The following is a 13,845-nucleotide window of genomic DNA, read 5'->3' on the forward strand; positions in this document are numbered from 1 at the left end:
CTTATCAGGTAACCACTATGGGCTGCCAACAATGTGTTTAAAGATGAAACAGAGTTGTCATTAGTGGTAAACTAGTGTGTAATTTCAGATGACAAGCCATCTTTAAGCTTGGGATCTGTCAGCAAAAATGCTTTTAGTCTCTAGTTTATATACGCGGTGTCTCCAGTTTTCATAACTTCTGTCAGACTGAGATCGGCTCAAATTCATCTATACTTGCTCAGACTATACAATTTGTCAAGTATGAGTCATAAATGTTACAGTAGAAATGTTATATCTTGTGTTTCTGGAATTGCTTGCATCCATACAACCATGAGTTTATCTGATTTAATTAATTTTCAGAATGGTTTATTTTCATGTATAATTGTCTTTCTGGTATTTGCTGGTGCCGTTAAAGTCAAGCAGAGATATTCTATTATGGATTTGTAGGGTAATATTATTTGATTTGACTTGAAATGAAATGCCCTAGATACAGTGTAGTATAGATTAAAGACCTAAACTCTTGGCGAACTGCATAAAGCATCCCCAGCATATATTAAAGTCTTTGGAAATAAAATTGTTGTCAAATATGTATTTGATAGAAAGTGTAACTGTATAGACTTGGTATCTATTGTCTATAAATCAATATCATACAGAACTAGGTAAATCTACTCAGATCACAAACAGTAATCGACAAGGGATAAAAGCAAAGAAGATATGGCAGTTATTTACATAATATTCTACTTTATCATGGATTTATTCCACTACTGAAGAGCTAAAGGAATCAATTTCTATAGCTGTGTACATTAAATTCCATGTATAGCAACAGAAGTCTTGTTGATGTGTTGGAAGTAAAATATCCCTATAACTGAAGTTGTAAATAAATATTTATATTATTCTTCAACATTCTATTTGTGATGATGAAAATAACCCAGAAGTGTTTTTTTTTAGGTTTTGCAGTCAGATTTGCTAAGTTTGATTTTATTAAACAGAAATGGAAGAAAAGTGTGAATGGATTTCCATTTGTCAGCATCCTAAACTCTATAGCTACAGCTTAAACAGATCATCTCTGCTTTCATTTAAGCATATGCTGACGTTTACTATAATTTAATACATGTGGCCCTGAAGTATGAATGTCATAATATTAGACTTTGATGAATCTTACACATGTGCTTTGCTTAGATATATTTTTTTTTTTTAATAAAAAAAGAAAAAAAAAAGAACGATAAGCAGAACAAATTGTAAGTGCCCTTGTGGCATTCAGGATTTCCTACTAAATCCTTTTAGCAGATTGATTTGTTTCTATTGGTCGTAATGAAAACATATAGTTTTTATGATTACAGTTTAGTCTCAAGTGATTTTATTGCCTTTTTGCTTCTGTACAGAACATCTAGCATTTCATAAGTTTTGTATTAAAATCAGACTCCATTATGTTACTTTTTTAGGCCTACTTAAAGGGACACTAAAACCATTTTTTTTTTCTTTCATGATTCAGATAGAGCATGCAATTTTAAGCAACTTTGTAATTTACTCCTATTATCAATTTGTATTCATTCTCTTTCTATCTTTATTTAAAAAGCAGGAATGTGATGCATAGAAGACGGCCCATTTTTGGTTGAGAACCTGGGTTATGCTTGCTTATTGGTGGGTAAGTGTAAGCTCAATAAGCAAGGGCTATCCATGGTGCTGAACCTAAAATGGGCTGGCTGTTAAGATTAACATTCCTGCTTTTAAAAAAAGATAGCAAGAGAATAAAGAAAATTTGATAATAGGAGTAAATTAGAAAGTTGCTTAAAATTGCATGCTCTATCTGAATCATGAAAGAAAAAAATTGGGTTCAGTGTCCCTTTAACAATATTGCAACTTCTTTGCCCAGTCCTGCTACGCATTGCAGTCTTAAAGAGACAGTACACTGTAAAATTGTTTTTCCATAAATGTATTTTAAATTACTTGTTATACCAACTGCAGAGTATAAAATATTTGAGAAATTGCATTTTCGGGTTTATTTGTGTATCTGAAGTAGCTGGTTTTGTGATTTGAAACCACAGCCTATTACAATGGGTTGAGCTTCAGGTAATATCAGATCTCATTATGTTATCACTTTTATGTACACAGACTTGCTTCCTTATCTTATATTTGTCTGGAACACCAAAGCTCAATACATAGAGAGAACAATGGAAAATTATAATTTTATTACTTAACTATCCTGCATCCCACTGGGACTGTAATCTCTTCTGCTGGCTGTGTTTACTTAGGCTTGTCAATAGCGTATACGCCAGTATCAAAACTTTCAGTATAGGTTGGGAAACCAGAAGCTAAATCAGCTATTTCAAATGCTGAAATATGAGTAAAGGAGCTACTTGCAACCAATTTAATACACTCTAGCAGGTAAAAAGGATCATTGGGAATAATTTAATGGGGAGAAAGTTTTTGGGTGAACTGTCCCATTAATAATAATAAGCTATTCTGTACAAATTAGGCAGCTTTTATTAAATTCTGTTCACTTAGATTCCAACTTGTCACTCATTGCATTAGTAAATGTAACTTTCCAGTCCTCATTGTACTTCAGGGGTGTTGAGTTAAACATAGACAAATTTGTATTATTATTATTATTATTATTCTCAGTTACAGAGTACCTTACATACAAGAGGAATCTAAAAACAAAAATTATTATTATCTTTCTAATTAATTATTTTTAATTAATTAATTAATTAATTAATTAATTAAATATATACATTGGTGCTAATTAAATCATGATCAAAATCCCTTGCTGGAAACTGAATCAGATAAAAAGGCATAATAAAAAAATTAAAATCACACCAGAGGAACTACTGTGATGAGGATGGTATATATCAGTGATTTTCAACCTTTTTTTGCCGTGGCACACTTTTTTACATTTAAAAATCCTGTGGCACACCACCATCCCAAAATTTTACAAAATCACACATTGTAGCCTAATACAGCATATATATATATATATATATATATATATATATATATATATATATATATATATATATATATATACATACATACACACACACATACTGTACTGTACTGTCATGCCATGCCTCCTACAGACTATACGTTACATATTGATATTCATTCACAAACAATCATAATGATTGTTTGTGAATGAATGTCAATATGTCATGGTTGTAAATGATGCCTGCCTGTCTGCCTGATGAGCCTGTCACATACCTCCCAATATTTCAAAATTTGAAAGAGGGACATCCCAGCACTGGGAAAAGTTGTCCCCCCCTCCCCCGCAAACTGGGAAAAGTGGAGCACAAGATTATATGTGGAGCATGGTATACTGTTCTGGAGGAGGAGCAAAACTGTGCCAGCATGCATGGGGGATTGAAGTGTTGCGTGGTGCTGCATGTAGAGCCGGCACTAGGCACATGTTGTGGGTGTGAACACGGGTTGGGGAGGCGAGCTGCCGCTGCACAGTTACCCTCAGTCATCATCTCACTCAAAATAAAAAAAATGGCCCAGAGTAAAAAACAAGCAATATTTAAAAAAATATGTCACACTGTTGTCAGTCTGCCGCGGCACACCTGAGGATCTCTCACGGCACACTGGCTGAAAAACACTGGTATATATTAAACTAAACTAGATAGTACTTGGAGGGAGTTATGACCTGATATACTGACCTGTAGTCGTAGAAGGAGTAAATTTGGTAATTTATAAACATGAACTTAACAAAGCTGAAACAATACTGCTGATGTAATTTCTTTATATTTCGCCATGTGAGGAAATACATTCTTCTTTAACAGTTGTATGTGCTCTTGTAATCTGGTAAACAATAATGCTCGGTCAGTCAAGATATACTGTATATTAAAAATGATCTGTTTTTCTAATTTGCCATCACTGTTATCTTACCCTATCTGTGTCAGCAATGCTGATAATTTGAACACAGAATTTCTGTTCTCTCTTTCATATGTCACAAGGAAAGTATCATTTAGTCAGTGTCTTTAATTAGTATCTAATCACATATTTATATTGATTTTTGGCTCATATACACAAATAATCACTGAGCATATTTTAAACCTGGTACTTGTTAAGCCATTTTTGTTGATTTGCACTTAATTTAATCATTGCAGTTGGCGTTTAAGCATTTATTGATTGTCACTGAATATTTCCAATTTAAAGCTGTTTTAATAAAGCTATTTATATTTATAGTTTTTATCCAGAATCCTGCATGAGATTAATTGACCAACGGATCTGAAAGGACTTATTTGCTTTTAAAATAATTCTATTTTACGTTATTGAACCTTCTGAATGATACACGTGTATTAGTTGCATTACACTGATTCACAAATGTTTGCATACACAGTTTGCTATTATATGTACAGTATGTCTTTGTTAGATTTGTTAAATTGCTTTATTTAAGGCTGAATTCTTTAATATTCTGTATTTTATGCCAACAATGAACATCTGTAAAATTCACAAGGTGCACATTAGAAGAAAGTTGTAAACGTGCTTTTAGTGTTCCCTAAATATTTTGTTTTATCCAAAAACTCAATGTCCTCTTAATGAGACTGGTTGAGTCCTTTTGCAACAATTGATACGTTTTACAAAATTTGAGCAGTCCACATGATAGCTCACATTTATGAATTCTAAAATAGATATATAAAAATAAGTTATGTGCTATATAGAAGTGGAAAAGAATGTTAGATAAATAATTAGAATATTGAGGTTTACCTTGTAAGACTTTAAATATGTAGGACGCTAAACACAATGCATTTCAGGCGTACTTCCCTCTAATCATTGGTACAGCCATTATGTAACCTAGGTTACTGCACATGTGCAAACACAACAGCACTGGAATGTAGGGAAACACAGATTTCAACATGGCAGCCCCCGTGACTAAAGGGAGGTGGGGAATAACCTTGATATTATAATTATAAAATGTATTTAGTGTTTAATGTCTCTTTAATCTGTTTTGATTAAAAAAGGACCAATCAAAATTTACTATAGCTTTTGCATTTGTAAAGACACAGTACCCTGTGCTGAGTAGACCAAATGTTTTTTTTTCTTTTTTTATCAGAGTAGACAAATAGAGCTATGTGAGTTGTTTTTATCAGCCAGTAAGCATGTGTAGCAAATATACAAATGGTACAGGTTCATTAGCTTTGATTTAAATGTAAACTGCATTTACTTATTTAGAAAGTTTTTATTCTGCTCTTTTTTATGCATGATAGAAATGCCATATCACTGAGTGTCAAAAGCAATATAGAGAGCTAATGGCACCAACAATGTTCAAGATTTGGGCCGATTTGCAATTGATTACTTTATCTAGAGATTAATTAGAGACAGATAAAATGTGATCTTGGTGAGTGCATCTCATTAGCTTCACAAATATTACAAAATCTAAAAAACTTTTCTATCCAAAATTATTGAGAGCCATTGTTCATGTTTAATTGCCAACTGGTTACAGTTCAATAGTGGAATGACTTATTGTCATAACAAAAAAATAATGTTCATAGAAACATTTTTTTACTTACTTACAAGGGCAGTAGACAAATACAATGTCTATTTTTTCTATTAAAACCTCTAGGGGCAAATACAGAACTTAATGCATATCATGTCTGAGATATGCATAATCATAATTTAACTTAAAAAGTAGATTAAACAATATTATATTGTAATATAAAATGTTTAATCATGTGTAATTAAAAAAGTTTGCAATATATTTTCATTATTTCTTTTGTTACGTTTTCCTGTAATTTAACTCTAACATTCCACTGAGTTTCTTTAAAGTAATGGGTGCAGCCATCTTTGAACTTAAGTTACCCCTTATCTGTTTTCCTGCTTAAGAGACAGATATAAAACAGGCAATAAAAGAGACTGTCCAAACAATATTGTGTGGAACATAGGGCAATCTAAAAGGGTTTCCGCATAGCTTTGTTTGCACAAACAGAGAAAAATAGAAAACTAGTTCAAACATGGTGGTAACTATTACTTTATATAAACTAAAGTACTTTATAAAAACTAAAACTTTACACTTATATTTTCAATATTTAATCAAGTAGTATAAGAGCAAAAATATATCTACATATTCTAAGGCTAATCTATGCTTTGAATACATCATTATGTCAGGGTTCTCAAACCAGTTCTGAGGTCTCCCTAATAGGCCAGATTTTTAGGATATCAGTTCTACAGCACAGGTTAAATAATCAGCTGATTAGTAAACATGAATATTAACCTGCTCTCACCCAAGGAAACCTTGAAAATCTGTTATGGTTGCTTGAGGTCAGGTATGAAAAACCCTGGTCTAGCGTGTATTTACTGTTTAACGTCCCTTTAACTTAAAATACTTACATAAATACACTAAGGAATTTCAAGTAGATAAGTAAATTAGCAAATTAAATTGGCTTATTGTTTTTTTTTTTTACCCCATTGAGAGAACACTAATATTTCTTTATCAAAATGTAATAGTTCAGTATTTTAAAGGATACTAATATATGTAATATATTCATATTTAAGTTCAATGTTATATACTAGAACGACAAGGGAATTAACATGAGACGTTATGAATTATATATAGGGTAACCACTTATTCTAATAGATTTTGACAAAACTCCATCTCATACAGGGTGACCAAGCAACACAGAGGACCTGTATCAGTGTATTTTAAATGGTTCATTTTATATATAAAAGTGTGAGACATCCTAAATGAAAACAGTGTAAAAGATGGTTTAAAAAAGATGATGTTTCTTTTAAATAATAATAGACATGTGCATGGCGAAAAAATTTGGTTCGGATCGATTCGGATGTTTTCGAATTTCGGTTCGGATCGATTCGAATTCGGAAAAATTTGAATCAATTCGTTTCGGATTCATTCGGATTTCGAATAAATTCATCTGGATTCGGTTCGATTCGGTTCGGAAATTCGGAATTTCGGTAAGTGTTAGGTGGGATGTGCTGTGTATTAGACTAGTATTATGTACTGTATATTAGGTGTAACCCATAGCAGAGTGATATAACCTAATATACTGAACAATACTAGTGTAATCCATGGCCATCCGAATCTACCGAATAAATCCGAACTAATTTGGATTTATTCGGTAGATTCGGCACTATTTCAATTCGTAAATTCGAATCGATCCAAATCTCCGAATTTAACGAATTCAGCCGAATTTCCGAATCGATCCGAAACTAATCGCACATTTCTAAATAATAATAATGTGCTTTGATTCCCATATCTCAACAGTCTGTAATATACTTTACTTCTATTTCAGGGTGTTAAGCTTCCAAATGTCCCATCAGCAGCTGGTGGACCTCCGCCTCCACCACCACCGCCTCTTCCTGGATGTGCAGCCCCTCCACCTCCACCACCTCCTCCACTACCTGGTGGAATCCCACCTCCACCACCACCTCCAGGAATGGGCCCCCCTGGAGCTCCTCCTCCCCCACCCCTTTTTGGAGGTCCTCCACCACCTCCACCTTTTGGAGGGATTCGGGCTCCCCCAGCTCCTGTTGCTGTAGTTTTACCATATGGAATGCGGCCAAAAAAGCAGTACAAGCCAGAGGTCAACATGAAAAGGATAAACTGGTCAAAGGTAAGGTTAGGATTTGTCCCAATCTTGGCCAAAAGCCTTGTTAGAATCAAAACTAATTGTAACTGTGTATTGTATACACCAGGGTTGCCCAATGACAAAACTTTAGAAAACCACAACCTATCCATGCAACAATACTTATTTTTTACATGAGGTCACAGTTGTGTAATATAATAGTATTTTACAAAACACTTGTTACTTTAAAATTGACCAATTTTATCAGTATATTGAAAATGGAAAATTTCATAATGCTTTATACATCTGCAGGTCAGCAGTTAAGGTTGTGTCAATATTACACAAATGTAGCCCTTAATGTACTTTATGCCTGGTCTTTTATTAAAGCAGCAAATGCAATCATACATCAACAAATTAAAAAAATAATTTAAGATTAAAGGGATACTAACCCCACATTTTTTCTTTCATGATTCAGATAGAGCATGCAATTTTAAGCAACTTTCTACTTTACTTCTATTATCAATTTTTCTTTGTTCTCATGCTATCTTGATTTGACAAAGCAGTAATAAAAGGTTAGGAGCCGTCCTATTTTTAGTTCAGCACCTTGGTAGAGCTTGCTGATTGGTTTGCTCCATTTAGCCACAAATCATCAAGTGCTATCCAGGTGCTGAACAAAAAATGGTCCGGCTCTAACGCTTACAGTACTGCTTTTTCAAATCAAGATAGCATGAGAACAAAGAAAAATTGATAATAGGAGTAAATTAGAAAGGTGCTTAAAATCTCATGCTCTATCTGAATCATGAAAGAAAAAAAAAAATAGGTTTAGTATCCCTTTAAAGTTAAAAAAATAGGTAAACAATATAAATAATCACATTTTTTAATCTTTAACTTTTAACTATTAGAGGTTTTTTTCTAATACACAGAAAGAAAATGAAGTTAGGAGCAATCAATCATAAATAATATACAAAAGGCATTTATATATTGTATTTATTTTGTCCCCTTTACATGTATTGTAGCTCTGAAAACTGTGGGTTTTCAAATTCCCACAACTGAAAAGCACCATGCAGACTTCTCAAGACTAAACCTGCTATATATATTTCCTTAGGTTTTTTTTAGCAGATAAAAACTGAAAAGCAATGTACTTGATACTATCAATATGACTATGTGTAGCCTTTTTGTCTACACACTAAAGCCTGGATTCGCCCCTCCAAATAAGTCAAAATATTTGGTGGTTATTGAAAAACAAATGCTGTTTTTAAAAATACATAATTTACGCTTACCTGATAAATTTATTTCTCTTGTAGTGTATCCAGTCCACGGATCATCCATTACTTATGGAATATATTCTCCTTCCCAACAGGAAGCTGCAAGAGTCCACCCACAGCAAAGCTGCTATATAGCTCCTCCCCTAACTGCCATATTCAGTCATTCGACCGAAAACATGCAGAGAAAGGAAAAACCATAGGGTGCAGTGGTGACTGTAGTTCAAATGAAAAAATTACCTGCCTTAAAGTGACAGGGCGGGCCGTGGACTGGATACACTACAAGAGAAATAAATTTATCAGGTAAGCATAAATTATGTTTTCTCTTGTTAAGTGTATCCAGTCCACGGATCATCCATTACTTATGGAATACCAATACCAAAGCTAAAGTACACGGATGATGGGAGGGACAAGGCAGGTACTTAAACGGAAGTTACCACTGCCTGTAAAAAACCCTTTCTCCCAAAAATAGCCTCCGAAGAAGCAAGGTATCAAATTTGTTAAATTTGAAAAGTATGAAGCGCAGACCAAGACTCCGTCTTGTAAATCTGTTCAACAGAAGCCACATTTAAAAAAGGCCCAAGTGAAAACCACAGCTCTAGTAGAATGAGCTGTAATCCCTTCAGGAGGCTGCTGTCCAGCAGTCTCATAAGCTAAATGAATTATGCTTTTTAACCAAAAAGACAGAGAGGCTGCTGAAGTCTTTTGACCTCTCCTCTGTCCAGAATAGACAACAAACAAGGTGAACGTTTGATGAAAACTGTAGTAGCTTGTAAGTAAAACTTTAAAGCACAAACCAGATCCAATATTGTGTAATAGACGTTCCTTCTTTGAGGAAGGATTAGGATACAAGCATGGAACAACTATCTCTTGAGTGATGTACTTGTTAGATACCACCTTAGGAAAAAACCCAGGTTGGTACGCAGGACTACCTTATCCGTACGAAGGACCAGATAAGGAGAATCACATTGTAACACAGATAACTTGGAGACTCTACGAGTCGAGGAATTAGCTACCCAAAAGGAACTTTCCAAGATAAAGATTGATATCTATGGAACAAAAAAGGTTCAAACGGAACTTCTTGAAGAACCTTAAGAATCAGGTTTAAGCTCCATGGCGGAGCAACAGTTTTAAACACAGGCTTGGATCTAACCAAAGCCTGACCAAATGCCTGAACGTCTAGAATACCTGCCAGACGCTTGTGCAAAAAAATAGACAGAGTAAAAATCTGTCCCCTTTTAAGGAATTAGCTGACAACCCTTTTCTAAAAAACATCTTGGAGAAAAGATAATATCCTGGGAATCCAGACTTTACTCCATGAGTAACCCTTGGATTCATAACAATCAGATATTTACACCATATCTATGTTCAATTTTCCTAGAGACAGGCTTTCATGTCTGTATTAAGGTATCAATGACTGACTCGGAGAAGCCATGCTTTGATAACATCAAGCGTTCAGTCTCCAGGCAGTCCATCTCAGATTGATTCTATTTAGATGGTTGAAAGGACCCTGAGGTAGAGGGACCTGTCTCAGAAGCAGAGACCGTGATGGAAAGGATGACATGTCCACCAGATCTGCATACCAGGTCCTGCGTGGCTACGCAGGCGCTGTCAAAAACACCAAAGCCCTCTCCTGCTTGGTCTTGACCTCCGGAGGAAATCCCACTCCCCCGGAAGAAAAGTCTGATGACTTAGAAAATTCACCTCCCAGTTCTCAACACCTGGGATATGGATAGCTGATAGACAAGAGTGAGTCTCTGTCCAGTGAATTATTGTAAGACTTCTAACATCGCTAGGGAACTTCTGTTCCCCCTTGATGGCTGATGTAAGCCACAGTCGTGTATATTGTCCGACTGAGTATGATGTACCTCAGAGTTGCTAACTGAGGCCAAGTCTGAAGAGCATGGAATATCACTCCCAGTTCCAGAATATTTATTAGAAGGAGGGTCTCCTCCTAAGTCCACTATCCCTGAGCCTTCAGGGAGTTCCAGACTGCATCCCAACCTAAAAGGCTGGCATCTATTGTAACAATTGTCCCATCTGACCTGCGGAAGGTCATACCCTTGGACAGATGGACCCGACATAGTCACCAGAGAAGAGAATCTCTGGTCTCTTGGTCCAGGTTTAACAGGGGGACAAATCTGTGTAATCCCCGTTCCTCTGACTGAGCATGCATAGTTGCAGCGGTCTGAAATGTAGACGTGCAAACGGTACTATGTCCCTTGCCGCTACCATTAAGCCGATTTCATTCATGTACTGAGCCACCGAAGGGCGCAGATGGGATGAAAAAAACACGGCAGAAATTTAGAAACTTTGACAACCTGGACTCCGTCAGGTAAATTTTCATTTCTACAGAATCTATCAGAGTCCCTAGGAGGGAAACCCTTGAGATTGGGGATAGAGAACTCTTTCCTTGTTCACTTTCCACCCATGTGATCTCAGAAATGCCAGTACTACGTCCGTATGAGACTGGGCAATTTGGATGTTTGACGCCTGTATCAGGATGTCGTCTAAATAAGGGGCCACTTCTATGCCCCGCGGTCTAAGGACCGCCAAAGCGACCCCAGAACCTCCATAAAGATTCTTGGGGCTGTAGATATCCCAAAGGAAAGAGCTACAAACTGGTAATGCCTGTCTAGAAAGGCAAACCTGAAAAACGATGGTGATCTTTATGCATCACAATGTGAGGATAAGCATCCTTCAAATCCATTGTAGTCCTCTATTGACTCTCCTGGATCATAGTTAAGATGGTACGAATAGTTTCCATCTTAAATGACGGAATTCTGAGGAATTTGTTTAAGATCTTTAGATCCAAAATAGGTCTGAAGGTTCCCTCTCCTTGGGAACCACAAACAGATTTGAGTAAAAACTCTGTCCCTGTTCCTCTCTTGGAACTGGATGGATCTCGTACACAATGTAAGAATGCCTCCTTCTTTATCTGGTTTGCAGATAATTGTGAAAGGCGAAATCTCCCCTTTTTTTGGGGGGGAATCTTTGAAATCCAGAAGATATCTCTGGGATATAAATTCCAATGCCTAGGGATCCTGGGCATCTCTTGCCCATGCCTGGGCAAAGAATGAAAGTCTGCCCCCTATAGGATCCGTTACCGGATAGGGGTCCGTTCCTTCATGCTGCCTTAGAAGCAGCAGCAGGCTCCTTGGCCTGCTTATCTTTGTTCCAGGTCCGATTGTCTCCAGACCGCCTTGGACTGAGCAAAAATTCCCTCTTGTTTTGCCTTAGAGGAAGAGGATGCCACACCTGCCCTGAAGTTTTTAAAAGGTACGAAAATTAGACTTTTTTTTTTTTTTTTTTGCCCTTGATTTAGACCTATCCTGAGGAAGGGCATGACCTTTTCCTTCAGTGATATAAGCAATAATCTCCTTCAAACCAGGCCCGAATAGGGTCTGCCCCTTGAAGGGAAGTTAAGTAGCTTATTTATTAAAGTCACGACAGCTGACCATGATATAAGCCATAGCGCTCTGCGCGCCAGAATAGTAAAAAACAGAATTCTTAGCCGTTAGTCTAGTCAAATGAACAAGGCATCAGAAAACAAAGGAATTGGCTAGCATAAGCTTGTCAAATATATTCATCCAATGGAGTCGCTTAACTGTAAAGCCTCATCAAGAGACTCAACCCAGAACGCCGCAGCAGCAGTGACAGAAGCAATGTATGCAAGGGGCTGCAGGATAAAACCCTGTTGAATAAACATTTTTTATCCATTGGATCTAAAAAGCACAACTGTCCTCGTCAGAGGTAGTGGTACGCTTAGCTAGAGTAGAAACTCTTCTCTCCACCTTAGGAACTGTCTGCCAGAAGTCCCGTGTGGTGGTAACTATTAGAAAACATTCTTCTAAAAAATAGGAGGGGAAGAGAACGGCACACCTGGTCTATCCCATTCCTTATTAAAAAAAAATTAGTAAACCTCTTTAGGTATTGGAAAAACATCAGTACACACCGGCACTGCATATTATTTATCCAGTCTACACAATTTCTCTGGCCCTGCGATTGTACACATTCATTCAGAGCAGCCAAAGCCTCCCTGAGCAACAAGTGGAGGTTCTCAAGCATAAATTTTAAATGTAGAAATATCAGAATCAGGTTAAATCATCTTCCCTGAGTCAAAAAAAAAATCACCCACAGACTAAGCATATTGTGAGGTAGTATCATACATGGTTCTTAAAGCGTCTGTATGCTCTGTATCTACCCCCAGAGCTAACTGCTTTCCTTTAATTTCAGGTAGTCTGACTAATACTGCTGCCAGAATATTATTCACCACCTTTGCCATGTCTTGTAAAATAAACGCTATGGGCGCCCTTGATGTACTTGGCGCCATTTGAGCGTGAGTCCCTGAAGCGGGAGTCGAAGGGTCTGACACGTGGGGAGAGTTAGTCGGCATAACTTTCCCCTCGACAGAATCCCCTGGTAAAAGAAACGCTATGGGTGCCCTTGATGTACTTGGCGCCATTTGAGCGTGAGTCCCTAAAGCGGGAGTCAAAAGGTCTGACACGTGGGGAGAGTTAGTCGGCATAACTACCCCCACGACAGAATCCTCTGGTGATAATGTTTTTAAAGACAAAAAATGATCTTTATTGTTTAACATGAAATCAGTACATCTGGTACACATTCTAAGATGGGGTTCCACCATGGCTTTAAAACATAATGAACACAGAGCTTCCTCTATGTCAGACATGTTAGAACAGACTAATAATGAGACTAGTAAGCTTGGAAAACACTTTAAATCAAGTTAACAAGCAAATATATAAAACGTTACTGTGCCTTTAAGAGAAACAAATTTTGTCAAAATTTGAAAAACAGTGAAAAAAAGGCAGTAAAACAAACGAAATTTTTACAGTACATGTAATAAGGTAACAGAGCATTGCACCCACTTGCAAATGGATGATTAACCCCTTAATGCAAAAAACAGATAAAAATAAATAAATAAATGACATAGACGTTTTTAAAAACAGACACAACAAACTGCCACAGCCAACAGTGGGAAGCTTCAGTTAACTGTTTCTATGCAAAATTTAAGCCAGCCATGTGGAAAAAACTTAGGCCCCAATAAGTTTTATCACCAAACATATGTT

At 36.4% G+C, this 13,845-nt stretch overlaps 1 protein-coding gene across 1 annotated transcript in view; it reads left to right on the plus strand.

Moving 5' to 3' along the window:
- The window catches only part of DIAPH2 (diaphanous related formin 2), a 2,325,141-nt gene that overhangs the window by 790,251 nt on the left and 1,521,045 nt on the right, over positions 1-13,845 (plus strand). Inside the window, 1 exon segment of the mRNA XM_053699395.1 lies at positions 7,224-7,544. Coding sequence (XP_053555370.1) covers positions 7,224-7,544 — 321 coding nt within the window.

The sequence above is a fragment of the Bombina bombina genome, chromosome 1 (genome assembly GCF_027579735.1).
Source record: "Bombina bombina isolate aBomBom1 chromosome 1, aBomBom1.pri, whole genome shotgun sequence".
Classification (NCBI taxonomy): domain Eukaryota; kingdom Metazoa; phylum Chordata; class Amphibia; order Anura; family Bombinatoridae; genus Bombina; species Bombina bombina.